At 42.1% G+C, this 25,132-nt stretch overlaps 1 protein-coding gene across 3 annotated transcripts in view; it reads right to left on the bottom strand.

Annotated features, from left to right (window-relative positions):
- Positions 1 to 7,407: 7,407 nt before the first annotated feature.
- LOC129866916 (excitatory amino acid transporter 2-like) overlaps positions 7,408 to 25,132 on the bottom strand; it is a 43,230-nt gene continuing 25,505 nt past the window's right edge. Inside the window, exons 1-11 of one of the 3 annotated variants that reach the window (XM_055939944.1) lie at positions 24,470 to 24,812; positions 19,766 to 19,905; positions 17,688 to 17,840; positions 17,148 to 17,398; positions 16,827 to 16,977; positions 16,397 to 16,523; positions 15,975 to 16,208; positions 15,591 to 15,785; positions 15,074 to 15,208; positions 14,075 to 14,312; positions 7,408 to 12,052 (exon numbers count right to left, since the gene is read on the bottom strand). In XM_055939944.1, the coding sequence (XP_055795919.1) occupies positions 11,966 to 12,052; positions 14,075 to 14,312; positions 15,074 to 15,208; positions 15,591 to 15,785; positions 15,975 to 16,208; positions 16,397 to 16,523; positions 16,827 to 16,977; positions 17,148 to 17,398; positions 17,688 to 17,840; positions 19,766 to 19,905; positions 24,470 to 24,507 (1,749 nt within the window). In that variant the 5' untranslated portion in view covers positions 24,508 to 24,812 and the 3' untranslated portion in view covers positions 7,408 to 11,965. Of the gene's footprint in view, positions 12,053 to 14,074; positions 14,313 to 15,073; positions 15,209 to 15,590; positions 15,786 to 15,974; positions 16,209 to 16,396; positions 16,524 to 16,826; positions 16,978 to 17,147; positions 17,399 to 17,687; positions 17,841 to 19,765; positions 19,906 to 24,469; positions 24,813 to 25,132 lie in introns of those variants that run through there. The other 2 variants (XM_055939946.1, XM_055939945.1) reach the window with 2 other exon arrangements.

Below are 25,132 nucleotides of genomic sequence, written 5' to 3' on the forward strand. Positions count from 1 at the left end.
TTGATTGTGGTGTTCATTCAGTGAAAAAGGGTGAGAGAGGGAGAGAGGGAGAGAAAAAAATAGAGAGGGGACGGAGAGAAAATGTCTGAAGTGCTGCTCAGGAGCAGGAAGAAGTATGGTTGCCATGACATCCATGTCATCATGCAAGAGTATGTTTAACCTGTTGGGGATGGGGGCGCTGTTTAGACTATTTATGCTAATGTGGCTAATTTTTTAAACGGCTTCCCACAAAATCCTTGATCGTACAATATGCATATTATTATTATTATTGGATAGAAAACAGTCTATAGTTTCTATAGGAGTTGAAATTTTGTCTCTAAGTGGAACAGAGCCCATTCTACAGCAATTTCCCTGACATGGAGTCAGATTTGAGAAACGTTGGCCACTTTTCTGAAGTCATTTAAACGGGCACTGTCGTTGCTATGACTATACGGACACTTCTTACGTCTTCCCCTGGATGCCTTTACGTGATGACGATTCCAACGGGCTCGATTGCTCGTTCACAGGCCCTACAAATGAAAAAAACCTTTAGCTAGCAAGTCTTTTCTTGCTGCGTAACGCGCGTGGAAGACACCGACCCTCTCCTGTTCCAAGCATTAGTTTAGCCTGTTATATTTCTCCGGTCATCTTTTCACTCGTTATAGGAGTTACAAACATCACAAAGTAGTTAATTTAAAGCGTTTTATAGCAATTTATATCCGTTTAGTGCGATTTTGTGACATTTATTTTTGCAACGATGTGAAAAGTTGGACACGCTTTTCAGTTCATCCCGAACGTAGTTGACATTTCCACATGGCAAGAGGACAGCTTTCCACCAAAAGACGATTTCTCCCAAGAAAGGATCCTTTGCCCAAGATACTGATGGAAGAACAGCTCAAGGTAGGACATTTTTATTATGATAAATCGTGTTTCTGTCGAAACATTTTAGTGGCTTAGGACGCCATGTTTTTTGACGTAGCTTCGCTTGGCGCAAACTGTATTGAAAAGTAAGGATAAATTAAAAAATGTAATAACGCAATTGTATTAAGAATTAAATTGTCTATCAATCCCTGTCCACCCTATATTTTTTAGTCACGTTTATGAGTATTTATGTATAAGAGTAGATCACTGTCTAAGTGGCGCAAGGACGTTTTCTTTACCAGCTTGTCTACATTTCACATTGTCTAACCATGATTTTGGTGGCTAAATATAAACATTTTCGATCAAACTGTATATGCATGTTGTAATGTGATGTTACAGGAGTGTCATCGGAAGAATTCTGAGAAGGTTAGTGAAAAAATTAATATCTTTTGGCGATGTTGACTTTTATCGCTCACTTTGGCTAGAATCAATGCTGGGCTGCTAATTGCTATGTGCTAAGCTAATATAACGATTTATTGTGTTTTCGCTGTAAGACACTTAGAAAATCTGAAATATTGTCTGTATTCACAGGATCTGTGTCTTTCGATTCGTGTATGCTGTGTATTTTTACGAAATGTTTGATGATTAGTAGTTAGGTAAACATGTTGCTCATTGTAATTATTCTAGTCCATTTGTGATGGTGGGTGCAATTGTAAACTATGCCATATACCTGAAATATGCACTTTTTTCTAACAAAACCTATCCCATACCATAAATATGTTATCAGACTGTCATCTAATGAGTTTTTTTGTTGGTTAGGGGCTATAAATATCTTAGTTTAGCCGAATTGGTGATGGCTACTGGTGTTGGTGGACAAATAAAAGATGGTGGAATATGCTAATGTGTTTTTAGGTAATAGATGTACATCTTTACATATTGTGTCTTCCCTGTAAAACATTTTAAAAATCGGAAATGTTGACTGGATTCATAAGATCTGTGTCTTTCATTAGCTGTATTGGACTTTAATGTGTGAAAGTTAAATATTTTAAAAAAATATTTTTTTTGAATTTCGCGGCACTGGTTTTTCAGTGGGGGGGGGGGGGGTGTGCCGCTAGCGCCACGCTGATCCTAGACAGGTTAACCCAGGCAAGATAGAGAGACAACCAGACAAAGACAGCCATTTTGAAAGCTGGAAAGGGCATGTTCTTGTACGTGTCTGTGAGTTTGTGATTTAATTGTGAAAGGTTAAACCAGTCTCATATGGCTACACTTGAGCTAAGCCATCCAATATTCTAAAATAGGTAGGCTAAGTATTCTTGGTGACAATACAACACAAAAAATTGTGAAAGTTTACACAACCCTTGCACAATTTAAAATTAAATCTTCAAAGGGATTAAAGATTAAATGCAGCCTCAGGATATGAGGTCTCCAGTTTGCACATAGTCCAGTGTATTGTTTTTTTATGTGTTATTTCTTACATTGATACCCCAGGTAATCTTAGGTTTTATTACATACAGTCGGGAGGAACTATTGGATATAAGAGCAACGTCAACTCACCAACATTACGACCAGGAATACGACTTTGCCGAAGCGGATCCTCTGTTTTGCCCACCACCCAGGACAATGGATCGGATCCCAGTCGGCGACCCAAAACAACGACACCGTAGAAGGGGCAGACGGAGCGGTCTTCTGGTCAGGCTCCGTAGCGGGGCACATCGCGCACCGCTCCCGAGCATACTACTCGCCAATGTCCAGTCTCTTGACAACAAGGTAGACGAAATCCGTGCAAGGTTAGCCTTCCAGAGAGACATCAGAGACTGTAACGTTCTTTGTTTTACGGAAAAATGGCTCACTCGAGACACGCTATCGGAGTCGGTGCAGCCAGCTGGTTTCTTCACGCATCGCGGCGACAGAAACAAGCATCTTTCTGGTAAGGAGAAGGGCGGGGTGTATGCCTTATGATTAATTCCTCACAATCAAATGCCGACCGCATTATCTACCTAGAGAATTCTCTTCAATTATAATCACAGCCGCATATACCCCCCCCCCCCCCCCAAGCAGATACATCGATGGCCCTGAACGAACTTAAAATAACTGTAAACTGGAAAACTGGAAAACTGGAAACCACATATCCTGAGGCTGCATTTATTGTAGCTGGGGATTTTAACAAGTCTAATCTGAAAACAGGGCTGCCTAAATTCTATCAGCAAATCGATTGCGCAACCAGGGCTGGCAAAACCCTAGATCATTGTTATTCTAACTTCCGCGACGCATATAAGGACCTCCCCTGCCCTCCTTTCGGAAAAGCTGACCACAACTCCATTTAGTTGCTTCCAGCCTATAGACAGAAACTAAAACAGGAAGCTCCCGCGCTCAGGTCTGTTCAACGCTGGTCCGACCAATCGGATTCCACGCTTCAAGATTGCTTCGATCACGTGGACTGGGATATGTTCCACATTGCGGTGAACAACAACATTGATGAATACGCAGATTCGGTGAGCGGGTTTATTAGCAAGTGCATCGGTGATGTCGTACCCACAGCGTCTATTAAAACATTCCCAAACCAGAAACCGTGGATTGATGGCAGCATTTGTGCAAAACCGAAAGCGCGAACCACTCCTTTTAATCAGGGCAAGGTGACCGGAACATGACCGAATACAAACAGTGTAGCTATTCCCTCCGCAAGGCAATTAAAAATGCTAAGCATCAGTATAGAGACAAACTAGAGTCGCAATTCAACGGCTCAGACACGAGAGGTATGTGGCAGGGTCTACAGTCAATCACGAACTATAAAAGGAAAACCAGCCCCGTCGCGGACCAGGATGTCTTGCTCCCAGACAGACTAAACAACTTCTTTGCTCGCTTTGAGGACAATACAGTGCCACTGACACGGCCCGCTACCAAAACCTGGGGGCTCTCCTTCACTGCAGCCGACGTGAGCAAAACATTTAAACATGTTAACCCTCGCAAGGCTGCAGGCCCAGATGGCCTCCCCAGCCGCGTCCTCAGAGCATGCGCAGACCAGCTGGCTGGTGTGTTTATGGACATATTCAATCAATCCTTATCCCAGTCTGCTGTCCTCACATGCTTCAAGAGGGCCACCATTGTTCCTGTTCCCAAGAAAGCTAAGGTAACTGAGCTAAATGACTATCGCCCTGTAGCACTCACTTCCGTCATCATGAAGTGCTTTGAGAGACTAGTCAAGGACCATATCACCTCCACCCTACTTGACACCCTAGACCCACTACAATTTGTTTACCGACCCAATAGGTCCACAGATGACGCAATCGCAACCACACTGCACACTGCCCTAACCCATCTGGACAAGAGGAATACCTATGTGAGAATGCTGTTCATCGACTACAGCTCAGCATTTAACACCATAGTACCCTCCAAACTCGTCATCAAGCTCGAGACCCTGGGTCTCGACCCCGCCCTGTGCAACTGGGTCCTGGACTTCCTGACGGGCCGCCCCCAGGTGGTGAGGGTAGGTAACAACATCTCCACCCCGCTGATCCTCAACACTGGGGCCCCACAAGGGTGCGTTCTGAGCCCTCTCCTGTACTCCCCGTTCACCCACGACTGCATGGGCATGCACGCCTCCAACTCAATCATCAAGTTTTCAGACGACACTACAGTGGTAAGCTTGATTACCAACAACAACGAGACAGTCTACACGGAGGAGGTGAGGGCCTCTGAAAATAACCTCACACTCAATGTCAACAAAACAAAGGAGATGATCATGGACTTCAGGAAATAGCAGAGGGAGCACCCCCCTATCCACATCGACGGGACAGTAGTGGAGAGGGTAGTAAGTTTTAAATTCCTCGGCGTACACATCACGGACAAACTGAATTGGTCCAACCACACAGACAGCGTGGTGAAGAAGGCGCAGCAGCGCCTCTTCAACCTCAGGAGGCTGAAGAAATTCAGCTTGTCACCAAAAACACTCACAAACTTTTACAGATGCACAATCGAGAGCATCCTGTCGGGCTGTATCCCCGCCTGGTACGGCAACTGCTCCGCCCACAACCGTAAGGCTCTCCAGAGGGTAGTGAGGTCTGCACAACGCATAACCGGTGGCAAACTACCTGCCCTCCAGGACAGCTACACCACCCGATGTCACAGGAAGGCCATAAAGATCATCAAGGACAACAACTACCTGAGCCACTGCCTGTTCTCCCCGCTATCATCCAGAAGGCGAGATCAGTACAGGTGCATCAAAGCAGGGACCGAGAGACTGAAAAACAGCTTCTATCTCAGGGCCATCTCAAAAGCCATCACTAACATTGAGTGGCTGCTGCCAACATACTGACTAAACTCCAGCCACTTAAATAATGGAAAAATGTATGTAATAAATGTATCACTAGCCACTTTAAACAATGCCACTTTATATAATGTTTACATAGCCTACATTACTCATCTCATATGTATATACTGTACTCTATACCATCTACTGCATCTTGCCTATGCCGTTCTATACCATCACTCATTCATATATTTTTTTATGTACATATTCTTATTCATTCGTTTACACTTGTGTGTATAAGGTAATTGTTGTGAAATTGTTAGGTTAGATTACTCGTTGGATATTACTGCATTGTCGGAACTAGAAGCACAAGCATTTCACTAAACTCGCATTATCTGCTAACCATGTGTATGTGACAAATAAAATGTGTTTTGATTTGTTGTTCCTTGAGAGCTGTCGCGGTGGCGGCTTGGATGTGGGGGGATATACACGTCAGAGACGATGACCGAAGAAAATTCTCTCGGGAGGTAATGCGGTTGACATTTTATGGTGAGGTATTCGAGATCAGGACTTTCACCACTTTTCCATGGAGTTCTTTCTTCCTGTCTGCACGATAGACAGAGAACCCCGCTTTGGACTTCTGAAGATTTTTTCAATTTTCTCTTTGAAATTCTATGCAGAAAACAAAAATCAAAACATTGTTAACTGAGCTGAAGTGTTTATCATATTCTTCTGTGCATCAGTCTTAAAACTTCTTATGGGCAGGTGGGACGGTAGCGTCCCACCTCGACAACATCCGGTGAAATTGCAGAGCATGAAATACAGAAATACTCATAATAAACATTCATAAATCGTTTTGTTCAGTAATCCACTGGCTCAGAGGCGGTTACAACAGGCAGACGAATAGATCCAAATAGTGTACGGTTAAATAAAAGTGAAAAAAAATTATAAATACAAAACAGCAGGGATTTTCTCTCTGTAGAGATTTTCTTTATGCATCACCTGCTTTAAAATGTAAGTATTATGTGTGTCATGATGGTGGTTTGTCTTCTGTTGTTTGCACTGTGGTTTTAGGTTTAAACTTTAACCTGGTTTAGGTGTGTGGCAGGTGTATTGAATTATGGAGAAGTGTCAATCAGTTTACACCAAGTGTGCTCACCTATCATTCAATTGATATTGTTACTCCTGTGTATAGAGTTTTCTGTTTGTCCTCCAGTTCGTATGTTTGGCTTGTCTTTAATGCTAGAAATGCAGAGCAATACAGTAAATTAAGGAAATGTGTCCATACTACTTATTCATTTTCATCAATACAATAATAATTCATCACCTTTGTTACGCTTTTGTTAAGTTTTGTACCGGTATCAATCTATTTCTCTATATTAATCTGTCTATGTCTCGAGCTCTATCTCAATGGAGATGTGGGGGAAGGACACTCATAATTACTGAGCTTTAATTGGAGAAGCACCACAGAGACAGGGGTCCAGTAGAGCCAGAGCAAAAGGCTGCAGTGAATTATTCATAACTTGTCAGTAAAAGATTTGTGTGTGTGTGTGTGTGTGTGTGTGTGTGTGTGTGTGTGTGTGTGTGTGTGTGTGTGTGTGTGTGTGTGTGTGTGTGTGTGTGTGTGTGTGTGTGTGTGTGTGTGTGTGTGTGTGTGTGTGTGTGTGTGTGTGCGCGCGTGTCAATCAACTGACAGTCAACCCTCAGAGTACAGTACAGTATGCCATGAAAAGTCAGGACTTTATAGTTGGGAGAATGTATAAAGGTAGCAATTATACAGGTGTCACGCCCTGGCCTTATTATTCTTTGTTTTCTTTATTATTTTAGTTAGGTCAGGGTGTGACATGGGGAATGTTTATGTTTTGTTGTTTTGGGTGTTTATTTGGTAAAGGGGTTAATGGGTGTAGTATATGGTTTTGTGTTGAGTGTAGATGTTTAGCATTGTCTATGGTGGTTAGTTATCTAGGAGAGTCTATGGTTGCCTGAATGGGTTCCCAATTAGAGACAGCTGATTTCGGTTGTCTCTGATTGGGAACCCATTCAGGCAACCATAGACTCTCCTAGATAACTAACCACCATAGACAATGCTAAACATCTACACTCAACACAAAACCATATACTACACCCATTAACCCCTTTACCAAATAAACACCCAAAACAACAAAACATAAACATTCCCCATGTCACACCCTGACCTAACTAAAATAATAAAGAAAACAAAGAATAATAAGGCCAGGGCGTGACAACAGGACAAAATTCCATTTTGGTCTCAGTCTTGTAAGTTGTGTTCATCAAAAAATAAAAAAGGACAGTCCGCGTTTAGTTATGAATCAACATTTATTAGTTATCATAATCATATGTACACCAAAGGTACAACACTTATTGATATGAACATACTTTAATACCACAGAGCTGGTAAAGAAAATAATTCATATATGTTTTGCATTTATTTTTTAATATTCTATCTCCCCCCCACGTAAGCTCTCCCTTTACATCAACATTACAACAACAACTTTTCAAATAGATAGGTTATCAGGATACTCAGGATGATCCTATCAGAAAGACAGAGACTTCTGTAGAATACAGACTTATAGATATAAAGATCTACTGGCTACTCTTAGAAATACTGTGCCAATCAATTTCCATTTTGACATCGTTTACTTAATATATTGGATTTGTTCGTGCGTGCAGACAATTGTGATGACAATTAGGAAAAGCAAAAAGGCAAATTGATCAATATGTGTCTGGAGGGTTTATTGAAATGGTGCTGGTGGTTTGAAAGTGCTGGTTCGACAGAGGCTAGTGCGTGGATATGACACTTGGGCTCACTACTGTTACAGTTGAACTCTTAGGCAGAATCTAAACATGAACCTTTACTGTTTGGTGTAGATATCCATGTCTTGTAATTACCACAGCATAGTACATACTGCACAAGACAAGATGGTGGACACTAACAGTGTGTTGGTGTTCTCTGGTAGAAAGTCTTGGTACTGCACCTGACATTCTGATCAGATTTGCTATTTCAGTCATATTGAAGTAACGAACAGCTCGGCTGTGCTTGTTTCATTCGTTAATAGTACGTACAGGGTCAATTTGATGTTTCTCTTCTTCTGCAAACCTAGTCATGATAACATCCACATCTCACCAAATTAGAAAGAGCCCACCACCCCATATGCACTCCCTTCTTAAATCAGATACTTTCCTTCCTCTTTCGCTTTGTCTTGCCAGTTCAACATGTTTGCTTCAAAATCATTGTAACCTCTGGAACGTTCTGCAGTGCCATTGAACAGAGTAATTATATATATATATATTTATGTACAGTGAAAAGGAATGCACGCAACATATCTCCATGGAACAAACATTCAAAACGCTTACATTAGATACAAAACAATATATTTATATATTGGTGTGTGACAGCTAAGTGAGACAACTAGTTAACAGCTATTAAATGTAAAAAATAAAATAAAAATTCTTGCACATTATTTTCTATACATTTTGACTAATCTATTTTTATTCAGAACATAGATTATATTTTTCTAGAGGATTACAAAAAATGTCACAGCAATTCATTTCTATTTCTACATACCATGTCAACACCCCCCCCCCCCAAATAAAACAAACAAAAAAAATATCTGTTGCCTACAATATATACACAAAGTGCAAGGAGGCACCTCAATATCATGCTTTTAAGATAGTGGTGTAAAAAAATTATACTCATTTTTTACTTCATGCAAACAGTGAGTTTGAACGTAATAGTGGTCCAACACTCAATCCCCATTGATGACATACTGGTCTGCATCCGCTCCCTACTGGAGGACTTGTTACTGAAGGTCACAAGGTCAAAGGTTAGGCCCTAGGGCCATCGGGGGTTTCAATGCTGTGCTCTTTAGCTCACTCATTGCATGTAAGAATGTGTGTGGTGACCTTCCAGGTTTAAGTGTGTAAGTGTGTGTGTGTGTATGCGTGTGTGTGCGAGTGTGCATGCGTGAGTGTGTGTATTTGCATCTGTGTGTCTGTGTGTGATGGCAGTTATACAAGCTTAAAAGCAACGTGGCGTAGATCTTCTTACTGAGAAAGTGTTTAAGGTAACTAAGGGACTGTGTACTGCACTATGAACGTGAGTGTTCATTGTTCTAGTGTTACTTTAATCAGCATTGTCATGACGGTCAAACTGACTGCACAGTTTAGAGTTAACATCTTCAAGGCAAGGTTGTCATTGAGCAAAATGATCAAAACAGGACAAGAGAGCAGGACACGACACGGATAAAGAAATTACATCCACACCTGCAGAACGCCTCACCTGCACAAAACGTCTCTCATACAATCACATATGCGCATTAAATATTAGCAGCCGGTGATCTAACTTTGTGTGTGTTTCACTTTTTAGACATTTATGTTCCATTAGGGGGATAGAATTCTCCTACCTAATAGTTGGGAAGCCTGCAGTAAACATTTCAGGCATCCAGATGACTGCTCTACAGTAGTAACCATATGAGACCAATGATACATATAGCTGCAGCATACACGGTTTCTAAGAACAGTCGTCAGCATCTGTGGTAAGAGGTTAGAGTTGTTTAATCACTAAGGAGACCCCTCTAAGGGTCTGGAAAAAAATTGTTATGATGTAATAACTCCACCTGGCCACTAGTTGTGCAGGGAGTTATCAACCTGTTGAAACTTGCACTTTTATTTAAACTCTGTGGTTGTTCTGCACCATCTTTGATAAAATATGTGTGTTTGTGCTTTCATCCAAAAAGGGAACCCAAGAAAGTTTGAGTCACTGGAATGTTAATGTTGGAAAATTTGGCAAGTTTCTGTGTGCTGTTCCTAACAAGAATCCCTTAATAAAAGTAGCTTACTTATGAATAGTTGTAAAGGGAAACTTTATCTCTGTCATATAGGTGTAAGTATACAAAACATCTCTTTAAAAAATGTCAAGGTGGTAAACAGTCAACGTGTTCAAAGTCAAGCATTCATATCCAACTTGTGCTATACAAGGCAATTGTCAATGGCCTATTTTCTTTCATGAGCAGCTAAACGTGTTGAGGACTTTGTGAAAGTGTCTCTCTCAATTCCAAGGAGTTCATGCTAAAGCCTGAGTATAGTTTCCCTTATCGGGTTCCTCAAATTATGAATGATGAATGTGAAAAGAGATCAGTGTCAAAAAGGGATACAAAAATCAGACAGAACTAGTTTATACTCAAAGCTGCAATTGTGCTATATGGACTCAGTATTCAATGTATATTCTGTTTTTGTATTCTGTTTTATTAAAACAACTTCATTTGTGCTTTATATTTTCATACAAATTATGGTTCTAGATATATTTCGAGATCCTTCCCAAAAACTCTTGGTTCTCATTTTTGTTGGCCTCACATCATGAAATTGATAGCTTCCGAATATCTGGGAGGGGTATAATAAATACTTCCTAGTACTTAATATGAAATACAGCCCTGAACTGAAGATATTGATATATTTGTATTTGTGGACACATTTTAACTTTACTTTTGATTTTCATGTGTTGCAGTAATTGCGGGGCAGAGAGCTTTATCAATTTCTTAGTAACTAATTTGGAAGTTTAAATGAGTGATGAGACACTTTCTACCTGGAGTTAGCTACAAATGGATTGTGTGCAGAGTAAGAAACCCCAAAAGACGATATCAATGACTGTCAGTGAAGTCATGGAGGCGTTTCAAAGGCTTCTGGCTTGATTTATCATATGCCTGTTTGGTCCTTATTAGTCATGGGGAGATATGTCATGTTCTCACTCCCATCCCATACACCCCCCCCCCCCCCCCACACACACACACACACACACACACACACACACACACACACACACACACACACACACACACACACACACACACACACACACACACACACACACACACACACACACACACACACACGAATCACACACACACACAAATCACACAGATACAGTATATAATCTCACACTAGAGGCGACATTGAAAAAGTCCCTCTCCCTTACAGTAGTCAACAAAATGTATAACAATAAAATAGGGAGGAGAGGTTCCATGTTTCTTTTGTATTTTGTGCTTTTCAGAGAACGTGTGCTTGTGGAGTAAGGCTCAGTCTGCAGACCCTGCCTTATCTCTACATTCTACATTATCACCAACGTGGTTCCTCCATGGGATTGTGGGTAATAGCAGGTAGCAAAGACACTCAGATAGGTTACAGGGGCTCTGTCAGGTATAGGTAAAAGTTTATCTTGTAAGGTAAAAGGGGCCAGGGGTCAAATAACAGCTGTCTACTGTGGTATCATTGGTAATAGTAATGACACGCTTCTAAAAAATATAATGTGGAGTTTGATACAGGCATACCTTATGTTTAGCATGATTCAAACTCTTATGTCCCACACTCCGTCTGTTGTTAGACTGCCAGACTGCCAGACTGCCAGATTGCCAGTGTCAAACTCACAGCTACCATCACACTCTGAAGGACTGTTGTTCCAGTGTTACTCCCCCACACACTGACCCTCCCCCCTGTTTTGAATGCAATGCTCTCATAAAAACAATTCTAGGAATTATTTAAGTAACAGTTTGTTTTTCTCTTCCCACCCTCCCTCCCAAGCCTTGATGTCCGTTGTTCAAGTGTTTGCTATGATGCACACATTAGTGTTCTAACAGGTAAAACATGCCTCTGTTATCGTTTCACTGATAAGTTAATTAGTATTATTCATCTCAGTCAGTCAGATAGATGGTTAGAAACACTGTAAAGGGACTAATAAAAATGCAAAATAAAGCTACATAAGAAAAACAATTAGTAGTTCTGTTCGCATGACTCTTTTTTTTCGTTCACTCATTTTTTCACCAGATAGGAAAGCCTGTGGAGCTGGGGATCTGTGTGCTGGCTTTATTCACGTTTCCGGGGTTCCTCCTCAACAAGTGTGCGCTCCGCCACGGCTGCCGCAGCAGTAGAGCCGTTAGTGGCCAAGGTTACCTGAAAGCAATCACCATGGAGATCTAAACAGCAGGTTCACACATTTGTGTGAACAGGCACAGTGCATGCTTCATGATCTGGACTTAATGCTTTTGAGCACAGACACCAGAAGAACTGTAAACCAACTATGATCTTTTGGTTTGCATTTAATTGCACATGCAGTATATACTTAAAGCCTTTTACTTTAAATGGTATATCATTTGCAATGGTTTTATTTAAAAAAAGAAACTATCATAAGAAAAAATAGGTTCTGTACTCCAATGATAACATTTAAGATAATATAGAAGACAGGTGTATTCTGAAGGTATCAGGAAGCCCTGGACAACCACTGAGGATCATGCTGATGGAAGCACGGAAGTCTTAACGAGCACCAACCCTTTCTACTGACCTGAGAACAATCAACATATAATCACAACTTTGGCATGCAGTGACATATATAACATTTCTTAAATACAACGAAAAGATAAAAAAAAAAAAAAAAGGTACAAAATACAACAAAATGAGTGCAATGTTATGTTTTAGTCTGTACATATTATTTTGCAAAGCGTTCTACAATGGTTTGCGTCTTTGGATAAATGTTAGAACAGTTATTTGAGGTAATTTATATACAGCCAAGACATACAAGAAAATAAAGAGGGAAAACATTGGAAGAAAACAGCCTTTGTGCCATGCTTCGCTAGTTTAATGGATGGATACAAAAATGTCAGAATATATTGTCTTGGTCTGACCATTGGAGTGCAAGGGCCTCAGTGTTGCTAAGCAACACCCTTGATCCTGTAATAAATGAATGGGTTCATCAGTAGGCCCTTTGATAGTAGGGCCTGCTGCACTAGAAAACAAGCAGCCCAAATTCCTCCACATTATAATAGCAGCCAACACTTTCCTTGATCTATTCAAACAGTGGATTCAAAGTGTTACTGTTTCAGATTCTGCATGAGCTACTTTGCATCTTCCAATTTTGCAAGACAGATTTCTCACAACGAGCAAGAATAGCTAGTGTGTAAATGCAAAAGCATCTCAACTCTAAAGACTGAGAATCACTCAGTCCCAGTCTGGAGGGTGCCAGGGCTCAGTCAATATATGCAATGCTAATGAAGGACTATATCGCATTCTCTGAATATTTATATCCCAACACAAATTACATTCTCTTTAAAATGACACATTTAGACAGAGGACTTGAAGTCATTTTAAGGGATATGACAGAGTATGAAGAGAATGCGCCGCTACAGCATCTTTCTCATAAACCTCACAAAAGCTAATTTGATCACAAATTGATAAATGATGCCCCGAAGCAGCAGGAGTAATCCAGCACAGCCTCTGAAGCAGCCCAGGGAAAGACCTTAAGCCCCATCATTTGACAAGGGATTTGGGGCCAGAGATGTGGGGGTGAAACCTGCATGTGTAGTGAAGGGGGGTGGAGGTTTGCTGGGGCTCATCACGTAATTTCCTGAGGTCCTAGCTTAGATGGCTTTTCCTCTCTCTCAGATCCAACCCCAGCAGGTTGAAAGGGAAGGAACAAGGCTGGGAGGAGAGTGGGGGAGTTGGGGCAGAGCTCAGATTGTGCATTAGGGCAGAGCTAAGATTGCACTGCTTTTCATTGACATTATGAAAAAAGCATTTACATTTGTTCTGTTTTGGTTAGCACACGGATTTGGATTTGCACTTGTACTTGTGAGTGATGCTGTCTCACTTTGTGGGTTGCCTTTTTTCTGTCTTGCAATTTTTCACAAGAGGTGTTTGTGGTATTTACATGAACAGAAATACCTTCTGCAAGTTTGGAATGTATTCTTAGTCTTAAAAATGACACAAAGCTGCTACCAAGCGAATGCACACTGAAATATATACAGCATGTGTATTTTTTGGTCTTTATCAGATTTTCTTCTTAAAATAACGCTGTGTGTATTTACAGTGGCATCAGACAAACATGAAAAACGAAAGAGAGAACAGAAAAGGTGCAGTTCGAGCATGCAGCATGTTAGGCGTCTATATACAAGTATCTATGTGCGTAAGCGTGAATTGTACCTTGCACTCATCTACTACGACTGAATTGTGAGCGGCATACTGGACGCACTGGTTGGAGTTGTTTTCGTGGTGGTTCTTGAGGTCATCATAGTAGGACGAGGTCTTGTTCATCATCTCGATGTCGCCCGACTTGCCATGTGTAGCGTCCAGCTCATCCAGCTCAGCCTTGGACAGGTGGTACACGATACCCGCGCCATACGAGTCTCCCACCACATTCACCGAGGTACGGAACCGGTCCCTGGGATAGGAAAAAGGAATGGTTGGGAATACACCAGTGTTGTGTGGAGATAAAAACAAAATGGTTTGGATAGGGGTAGAACAAATTTAAATAACAATCATTGAAAGCATGGTGTACATACACTGACTGTACCAAACATTAAGGACACCTTCCTAGTATTGAGTTGCTCCCCCTCCTTCCTCCAACCCCCCCCCCGCCCTCAGAACAGCATACATTTGTTGGGGAATGGACTCTTCAAGGTGTCGAAAGCATTCCACAGGGATTCTGGCCCATGTTGACTCCAATGCTTCCCACAGTTGTGTCAAGTTGGCTGCATGTCCTTTGGGTAGTGGAACATTCTTGATACACATGGGAAACTGTGAAAAACCCAGCAGCATTGCAGTTCTTGACACAAACTGGTGTGTCTGGCACCCACTACCATACCTCGTTCAAAGGCACTTAAATATTGTGTCTTGCTCATTCACCCTCTGAATGGCACACATACACAATCCATGTCTTAATTGTCTCAAGACTTAAAAATCATTCTTTAACCTGTCTCCTCCCCTTCATCTACACTGATTGAAGAGGATTTAACAAGTGACATCAATAAGTGATCATAACTTTCGCCTGGATACACCTGGTCAGTCTATGTCATAGAAAGAGCAGATGTCCTTAATGTTTTGTATACAGTACTCAGTGTATACAATAAGCTCATTTTTACTTTTAATGCATATGACTACATGCACTTGGTTCTGAGTCACAAGCAATGCAGATCAACTTACAGGAGCCAGTCAACAGCAACCAGCAGACTGATGTCCTGAGTTGGCAGGCCCACTGCAGTGAGGATCAGAAGCATAGTCACCAGTCCAGCACTGGGAATACTGGCCGCACCAACACTGGCCAGGGTAGCTGTCAGACTGCATGGGGAGAAAGAGAGGCAAGAGAGAAACAACTTCATGGTTAAATGTGCTCTACAGATTAAGTTTAAAAGTCCAAAGGCCAATGACTGTCTTAATTAAAGAGCTAATGGGTACAGCTACTTCATGAAACACGTTCAGACTGAGATGGTGTGACTATAATAATAATATAGTGACTTAGAATATTGGGACTGGCATCACAGATTGTGTGCTCAATTCCTGCATGATCCATTAACACATAACTATGTATGCTAACTGTACGTGTCTTTGAATAATAGTGTTCCCTAAATGTAATGTCATGCTTATGTCATTACTTACATTAAGAAGGTAGGCAGTGAAACTCCCACCCTGATCAGAAAATATGTTCTATAGCAGTCCCTACCTGACAGTGACGATCTGACCAGCATCCAGGTAGATGTTGTTCATCTGGGCGATAAAGATGGCTGCCACGGCCTCGTAGAGGGCGGTTCCGTCCATGTTGATGGTGGCGCCGACAGGGAGCACGAAACGGGTGACTCTCTTATCGATGCCCAAGTTTTCCTCCAGGCAACGGAAGGTGACAGGCAGTGTACCAGCACTGACAGAGACAAACACAGGAACAGTAGGAGAGAGTAATGCTGTTGCGTACAGTATATTCCACAACATTCAGCACCGATATGAAAGATTTGACAGATGTTATACTTTTCTATATAAGGTTATCTGTAAATGTACAGTGACAGCAGTTAGATAGCGTAAATAGTGAGGCATCCATGTCTGTGGCCCTTGCCTGGAGGCTGTCCCCAAGGCAGTGATCCAGGCCTGGAAGATGCCCATGAAGAAGGTGTAGGGGTTTTTCCTGACAATGGCAAAGTAGATGGCAGGCAGGAAGATGGCTCCGTGGATGATCAAGCCCACGATCACGGTCACCATGTACATCCCCAGCTGCCTAGCAACCACCTCCAGATCATCAATGGAGATGATCTTACCACAGATCAGGCAGCAGATACCGAAGGGAGAGTACCTAGGGGCAGAGGAGAGGTTTAATAATGTATACATTCTGATGAGAAAGATGTATCCATCTCAGTCAACGTCTACAATATATGCCAGATTATCAAATGTAGATGTACAAACACTCATAAAGTAGACGCACATGTCTATGACTAGCATAAGTCCAGACAGAATGTGCTTGAAAGGCTAAATATCTCTTACCACATGATCATGATAACCAGGTTCATAACAATCTCGTTGAGGATGTTGAAGAACTCCAGCATGAGCTTGGCCCTCTCTCCCATCTTCCCCATGCAGATGCCGAAGGCAATGAAGAAGCCAATCACTCCTGCATCACACAATCACGAGAGAGAATCACAGCTGTTAATGAGCATAGTAAATGGGCTCAGAGACATATGGAGAGAGAGGATCATAGTGAATGGAGAAACTATTTTTAGGACGATGAATAAAAATATGATACAGTTAGTGAGGCAGAATGAGCTGCACCCAGGGCTCCGTTGAGGTGTGATATGATGCGATGCACTGGTTTATTCTCAGACAAAGAAGTAAAGACAATTTAAAAGTGCTGTTTCTTTCAGTTGGGCGGTTGTAGAAACAATTGCGACCTGGTCCAAAAGAGAAGCCGCCATACCTAACACGTTCATGCCACTCTTGAACTGGAGGGACTTCTTGATGATGAACTCAGGCTCCTTGGTGGCGTTGGACAGGAGGCCTTCCAAGGTGGTGGTGGCATTGATGTCTTCCTCAATCACCTTCTCCACCTTCTTAGTGACTGTTTGGATCTGAGGTTGGACAAGGGAAGACAGAAAAGTCTTTAATATCTTACATCTCAATCCATCTTAACTTTTGGTAAATGTGTTCTTCATAAAACTGAATCGTTCTGGGAGTGCCTCACCCAGGCCATTATTGACTCGCCTGGTTAAATATTTCTGGGTGATTTAGTGTACTGTACCTGCTGGAAGCAGGCCTGCACCAGGTTCTCAGGGAACAGGTTCCTGATGAGGTCAAAGAAGGCATCCAGGCTGGACACATCATCGTGCTTTTGGCCATCTCCCAGCTGCTCCTTCATCTTGGGGTTTCCAGGGTGTATGACCAGCACTAGGATGACTCCCAGCACTGCAGCAATCACTGTGGTGGACATGTAGTAAACCATTGCCCTGGTGCCCAGGCGACCGCTAGACTTGGCATCTAGACCAGCCAGACCTGCAGCCAAAACAAGCATTTTTAAGCCTTGCATTTCTCCTCTATTGTATCTAATATGTGTTGATATAGAAGTGTGAAATAAGTGTACTAAGTTACTTTTGAAGTGCTAATAGTGAAAGACGATGATTGATACTGTGGCAATTAATAAATAATAAACTGAATAAACTGTATTTAAAAAAACGAAATGTTTTATATCGGCATTAAAATATCGGTCTATAGTTACTGTATATATTAGGAGAAACAGCAGTTCTCTCTCTTCTGTTGAACCCATGACTCTACCATACTGTACCTGTGATTAAGCTGGAGATGATGAGAGGCAGGATCAACATCTTCAGCATCCTCATCAGGATGTCTCCAGGAAACGCAATCACCATGACAATGTCTGGGTGGATGGGAGAGGCATAACGAAGCAGCATCCCAGACACAGCCCCCAGAATCACACCTGGAGAATGAGAGGGGGAAGAGAGTTTCTATGAAGTGGTGTGAAAAAATGCTGTGTCTGGGAATGAGAGAAACACCATAAGACGAGAGGGGAACCAATGCTAAAGAGAGACCAGAAACAGTGCAATTCAGAGAGAGAGAGAGCAGTGGCGAGGAGGTCCTGTGCCACAGTGTTCATAACAAACATAGAGCAGGGAAAGCAAGATGTATACGAAATGCTTCAGTCTGGTTTTAGACCCCATCATAGCACTGAGACTGCACTTGTGAAGGTGGTAAATGACCTTTAATGGCGTCAGACTGAGGCTCTGTATCTGTCCTCGTGCTCCTAGACCTTAGTGCTGCCCTTGATACCATCGATCACCACATTCTTTTGGAGAGATTGGAAACCCAAATTGGTCTACACGGACAAGTTCTGGCCTGGTTTTGATCTTATCTGTCGAAAAGATATCAGTTTGTCTCTGTGAATGGTTTGTCCTCTGACAAATCAACTGTACATTTTGGTGTTCCTCAAGGTTACGTTTTAGGACCACTACTGTTTTCACTATATAGTTTACCTCTTGGGGATGTCATTCGAAAACATAATATTAACTTTCACTGCTATGCGGATGACACACAGCTGTACATTTCAATGAAACATGGTGAAGCCCCAAAATCTAAGATTTTTAATTGAAATAATATTTGTGTCCTTCAAACTTTGCTTTTGTCAAAGAATTCTCCATTTGCAGCAATTTCAGCCTTGCAGACCTTTGGCATTCTAGTTGTCAATTTGTTGAGGTAATCTGAAGCACCTCCCACAAGTTGGATTGGCTTGATGGGCACTTCTTACGTACCATACGCTCAAGCTGCTCCCACAACAGCTCAATAGGGTTGAGATCCGGTGACTGTGCTGGCCACAGATCTTTGTTTCGGGCCATTTTGAGCCTGTAATCGAACCCACAAATGCTGATGCTCCAGATACTCAACTAGTCTAAAGAAGGCCAGTTTTTTTGCTTCTTGAATCAGGACAATAGTTTTCAGCAGTGCTAACATAATTGCAAAAGGGTTTTCTAATGATCGATTAGCCTTTTAAAATGATACAATTTGGATTAGCTAACACAATGTGCCATTGGAACACAGGAGTGATGTTTGCTGATAATGGGCCTCTGTACATATATTTAGATATTCCATACAAAATATGCCGTTTCCAGTTACAACAGTCATTTACAACATTAACAATGTCTACACTGTATTTCTGATCAATTTGATGTTATTTTAATAGGGGAAAAATTATTTTCTTTCCAAAACAAGGACATTTCTAGTGACCCCAAACTTTTCAACGGTAGTGTATCCTAAACAGAAAACTAGACCCCGATCCCCCAACACCCCAACCTCTCCAACCATGTCCTTCCACCCCCAACCCCTCCTCTCTCTATTCTCCAGAGAGAGAGCTGGCATCTGAGTGCTCGTGCCCCCTGTAGCCTTGTCTGCACACTGGCCCTGTGGTCAGTCTCTGTTCCTGTCCCTGGCTCTGTCTCCCTCTGTCCTGCTCAGGCCAGACAAAACTAGGCCCAGACCCCAAACTACCCCCCTAGTAGGCAGCACTTTCTCTGCTGCTAGATCCCTGCCAAATATCACAGGCCCTGGGAGGCTGTTTCACAACACAGTCTGCAATTCAAACCTTTTAAGCTCACTGATAGCTGTAAGCTGTTTTAGATTCAAGCACAGCTTCAGAAATGTAACCTCACCCTGCTAATGCTGTACACCTGCTGGATGAGGAGGGCACTTGTTTTCCTGTGCATGGAGCATCCTACATCTCTAACCCTCTCTATGATCGATAATGATCAATGCCGCTATGGGAGCCGCGAGGGGAAAGAGAGAGAGCGAGAGAGAGAGAGAGAGAGAGATTGTGATATTGTGCTTGGTTAAACAGCTGATGATTGTACTGACCGAGTACAGTGAGCGTGAGCAGCAGGTTCTTGAAAAGAGAAGAGAAGCAGCTGATACACTTGTTCCTGGGCCTGGCCTCGATGGGCTCCAGGTGACTTTCGTGCATCCTCACCTCCACTTGCTTAGGCATGATGCTGGCACTGTATCAGAGAGAAAGAGGGAGATAGAGAGAGATAAAGAGGGAGACAGAGACAGAAAGAGGGAGACAGAGAGAGAAAAAGGGAGCCAGAGAGAGAGAAAAAGTTATTTAAACATGCATAATCTGCATTTGACAGGCCCCAGTTTGATACAGTAGTCACATGTCTGGCGAAACTATAGATGTACATTATATGATCATAACGCATGTCCTTGTGACTGTCCTCATATTGTGAGTGTGAAGAAGGAGGTTAGATTGGGTCTTTACAGTAAAATAGATTAACAATCCCCAATCCAACTGAGGCTTTGTTTTGGACGTTCAGGGTTGAATAATCTGCCTATCGATTGGTCCAGTTTACCACCTACTGTACATGCAACCCTATTTTTACAGCGATAAATTGGCCATGTCATAAAATCAAATGCTCTGTATACAAACATCATATAAGCAATGACGGTTTTATTTCGTCACTCTTGATGACGGGATCACCCTTCACTCTGCTTCAATAGTCTCTAAAGCGCTACGAAATGAACCCCTACTTTCAGTGTGAAGAAAATGTATCCTAAAAATCAACCAGTCAAATGCACACAAATACTCTAAGACACAACCAAAATCAGCCAGGGAAACACCAACTTGAGAACAATCTCTCCAGCATGGTCCCCGCTGAGGTAATGGGAGGGGTACTTTAACCATGAACTGATTTCAGCGGAAGTCTCCAGCAGCCCAGAGGACAACACAGGTTCCCCTAGGGGTGAGCCACGGTCCCCCTCTGAGCCTTCACTGAGAGAAGTAGAGGAAGAGAGAGCGATGGAGGGAGGAAGGGGAAGAGGGGATATAGAGAGGTGGAGGAGACAGTCTATAACAAGGCCTATTGGAGATGATGGGGAATGGTACAAGAGTAACAGACAAACTGACTGACAGTTTGAACTTATTTGGACAATGTATCTCTCTTCCTTTCTTTTTCTCACATATTCCTTCTCCACTCCACCCCCTTCTCCTCTCTCCTTCTACCTCTCTACCTCTTATTTTCTCCATTTCTCCATTATCGTATGTCCGGAGGTTCCACTCAATATGGCTGGTCTACAGGAACTGAAATGGGGCTTTTGACCAGTAATTATCTGTCTGTAATAATGGTATGGGAACAATAATGCATTTTATTTTCTGAAGTGGTTTCTTGCATCAAACAACACAACATTTTCTGTCACCTCCTTGTCTGAAGCACAAGTGGATAACCAGGTTAATGTCGAGCCCTACATGTTTTCTTCAAAAGTCTCATGGAATGTAGGCCTGCATTGAACACCACACACTGGATGCTAATGTAGACTGAATGATACAACAGCAATTTCCATGTTAAAATGTTATGGGATGCATTTTCTCCATTGTTTCTGATGGTAGGTCACTCTGGAAGTCCTACATTATGATCAAATAGCCACTCTCTGAAACTGTAACTTAAAGTGGGTACGACCTCAGTGTTCACAGTAAACGCACTGGAAGTATTTCACAAAGTTCAAGTTCACGCTCAGCAGACCTGAAATTTGCTCAGTGCCGGAAAAATGTTGGGCGTCAACGAGACTTTTAAAGTAGCTTTACAAATTGAAGTGTTTGCTCATTAGAGCAGTCTAAACAACAGTCTATTTGTGTTAATTGGAGAAATGAGAGGAGAGACAGCTGTGGCTGTCATACAACACTCACACAAGTGTGAAGGGAGATGACGATGACATGTCGGGAAGGAGAGGGAATGGTTTACTAGAGAGACTGACACATCTTTGTTTCTCAATTCATACATCTCTATTATGTCATTCACAATCCACTGTCCCAGCAATTTGTTTGAAAAACATCTTTAGAATTTCACTTTTAAAACATCCGTCAATTATCTCACAGAGATGATTGTTTAATATGTTAGTCACCATGCGCCCATTGACCCTATTCATGAAGCATGACAGTTAATAGATTACAAAGAAGGACGAAGAGGAAATAAACTGAATCAGTGATTCTGAACTTTGACCGCACCCCTGGGGTTAGCAGTACCACAGTCACAAATACACAGAGGGTGTCCCAGTCTCCTCAATAGACTGTTGCTCACATCCTTACCCTCATGGACACTAATGGCTAAACGGAATTGAGAGACTTCCACCTAGTCATCACTCATTAAGTCTTTTTTACAGTGGTAGAGCGGAAGACGGACAGAACACAGTTACAGAGCAATGTAGCTAAGGTTCTGTGTATTGTTTTGGGAAGAAGCCAAAGTATTGACACATTTTTTTAAACAACCTTATAGGTTCAGTGTTGCACAATGGGACACCATTCATTGGACACACAGGCAAACACACATACACACACAACCACACATGCTGAGGAGAAGATGTAAGAAAGGGGATCTCAGCCTCTATAATGATGTGTCTACGGCTTGGCTATAGGATAGAACAGCTGGCCTGTTCCTAGGCACACAGACGGAGCGAAGACTCCCACTTATTCACTTCCTATTTCGTACGTGTGAAAAGCAGAAAGGACATGTTAACACCATGCACAGGCACACATCAGTCATCATCACACTATCATCGCAGCTGTTATTGTTGCTTTGGGTTGTTGGAGGACAAGCCATATCAATTAGAAGGAAACGTAATACAAAACAATCTATTTGTAGTATGGAGAGATCTACTGCATGAATGCTGTTAATTGAATCCTTTTTCCTCTCTTTTCATTATAGTCAGACCGAGGGCGACGGGGACGTGGGGAGGTTTGTTACATTATGATTAACTATGAATGGCACTGGTATTAGTTCTCCTGTCACAGTACTAGCCGATACAAGATACATCCAGACAAGAGCCATCCGATTCAACAGAATAACTAGCAAATTAGAGCAAGCAACAATAATAGTTACAGGAACTCAGTTCCTTTCTCAGACATTTACATTTTAATCATTCAGCAGACACTCCTACTCCTATCCAGAGCCTTGCTCAAGGGCACATCAACAGTTTTTGCACCTAGTCAGCTTGGGGATTCAAACCAGCAACCTTTCAGTCACTGGCCCAACGCTCTTCACCACTAGGCTACCTGCCTGCTACCTCCCATTCATCCCTACTCTATTGTTCACTCCTCCTCTGTCTGATGGGATAGTCAGATGAACCAGATATTGAGCTGGGTCAGAGTAATTGAGTTACAGAACAGTAACACGTGGCTGCTGGCCCAGGTGACATGAAAGTTTCAGTCACTAAGCTAGGGCAATGGATCCACTCCCTGTGACCTCAGGTAACATACATTAGGACATGGGGGATGTCTACATAGCAGTGAACCCCTCCCATCACTATCACCCCTATTGCCATGACAATGATCTTACCCTGGAGATGTCAGGTTTAATAACATTTTCATTCTCCTGCATTGGTGGCAATTTCATTTTTCAGCTGAAAACACCCCGTTTATATCACATATCCATATTTTTGGGAACATCTAACTTCAAGTTTGTATCATAGGAACAGATAGGATAAGAAAATGCCATTTCAGTATATGACAGTATATGCCACATACGATATGTGTGCATTGTCACACATACTATACATTAGTACTGTATTACATAGTACAGCATAGCTTATTGTATTGTTACTACTGTACTTTGTATCAAGCTACAATGTTTATACACACTACATATTTATTTATATACTGGATTCTTGACATAGCTCACTCCAATATATCTACGGCTGTACATATCATTCTTTGTATATCTTGTGTAAATTATTCCAGTGTACATACGTATTGATTTCATTTTGATTACTGTTACAGTGCTATTTGAGATTTTAATTGGATTCGTCACGACGTTCTTGATTATTATTCTTGCTTTTATATTTGAATTATTTGTGTACTTGTTTGACATTTTACTGCATTGTTAGGAGCTAGTAACATTTTGCTGCACCCGCTAAAACATAAACTGTGTAAGCAACCAATAAACCTTGATTTGATTTGATGTATTCTTAATCATGGAAAGGTCATTGGGTTCCCTGATATCACAAAAGGTAGGTGCACTTCTCATTAGGCCACCGAAGGCTTGATGCACACTAGGTGAGAACTGAGAGGTGACATGGGGATAGTAGACATTAATACCTGAACATCTATTTTCTGTTTCTGTTTAGTTCCTCTGTCATGAAATGTAATTCAAATCACCATGGCCAGACATGCCATCTGTGATCATATCACTTTATGGCTAATGTCATGTGAACACACCCTCAGGCCTATAGTCTCTTTCTAGGCACAGACGGTACCTTCACATTGTGCATAATGATTTAAAACACTACGTCACAGGTCTGATCTTCCCATGCAAAAAGATTTCTCTGGGTTTCTTGGCTTGACTTTTTTTCCACTTAGCATCAACTGCTATGACAATAACCCTGTTTGTGAGTATAAGCTACTTGTAGAAAATGCACTAGACACGTTCAAACCTCTCCTTGTTCCAAAAGCGCAGGTTTTCTCTGCTCATCAACGACACCAGCAGACCACAGATGCCCTTTCATCAATCAACAATAGGATCACTGTGCCAGAGATTAAAAAAGATGAGCAGAGTATTGCAGGAATGCACTTACTTTATCTCTGGTGCGGTCGAGGTGAGTGCTGTGTACATTGACCAAAGTTAGATAATCTTCCGCCTCAGGCTAGGCTCTATAGAAGGAGCCAGTCAGCCAATAGAAAGACAAGGTGCAATCCCTGCTGCTTCATCAGACACTGTCATAGGTATGTCAGAAGATATAACACCCAGCACATTAACCTGAGGGCTATGACTGGATCTTCCCAAAAACTCAGCTACAGTTCACAGTAGGCCAGCAACTTCTCTTTAGCATCCAGCAAGAAAAGAGCATCCAGCCACACTGACCAGAGCTGCCCTGTCAGTCCTGATATCTGTCACTACCATTGAAGTGGACCAGACTAGTGTCCAAAGGAAGCACATTCTAACACACAGATTCACACACACCATACAGAGGGTTAGAGGGAGGAGTCAACAGCCTAGTTTCAAAGTGAAAATCCCTTAGGGGGTTCCTCAATCCATTCCCTACTGGATGGTCCTAGCCAGGAAGCACTCTCTAATCTGGGCTTCATAACCTCTGGATGGGCCAGCGGAAGAGTCTGAGAGACATTCTGCTGGAGAGATGAGCTAGTTTATGGCACGGGATGGTCAGTGCTTCTGTAAGCCTGTCCCTTTATGGATGGAAACAATTTTTTATGTTGTCATCATGGTCAGAGGATGAGAT

Source organism: Salvelinus fontinalis, chromosome 12 (genome assembly GCF_029448725.1).
Source record: "Salvelinus fontinalis isolate EN_2023a chromosome 12, ASM2944872v1, whole genome shotgun sequence".
NCBI lineage: Eukaryota > Metazoa > Chordata > Actinopteri > Salmoniformes > Salmonidae > Salvelinus > Salvelinus fontinalis.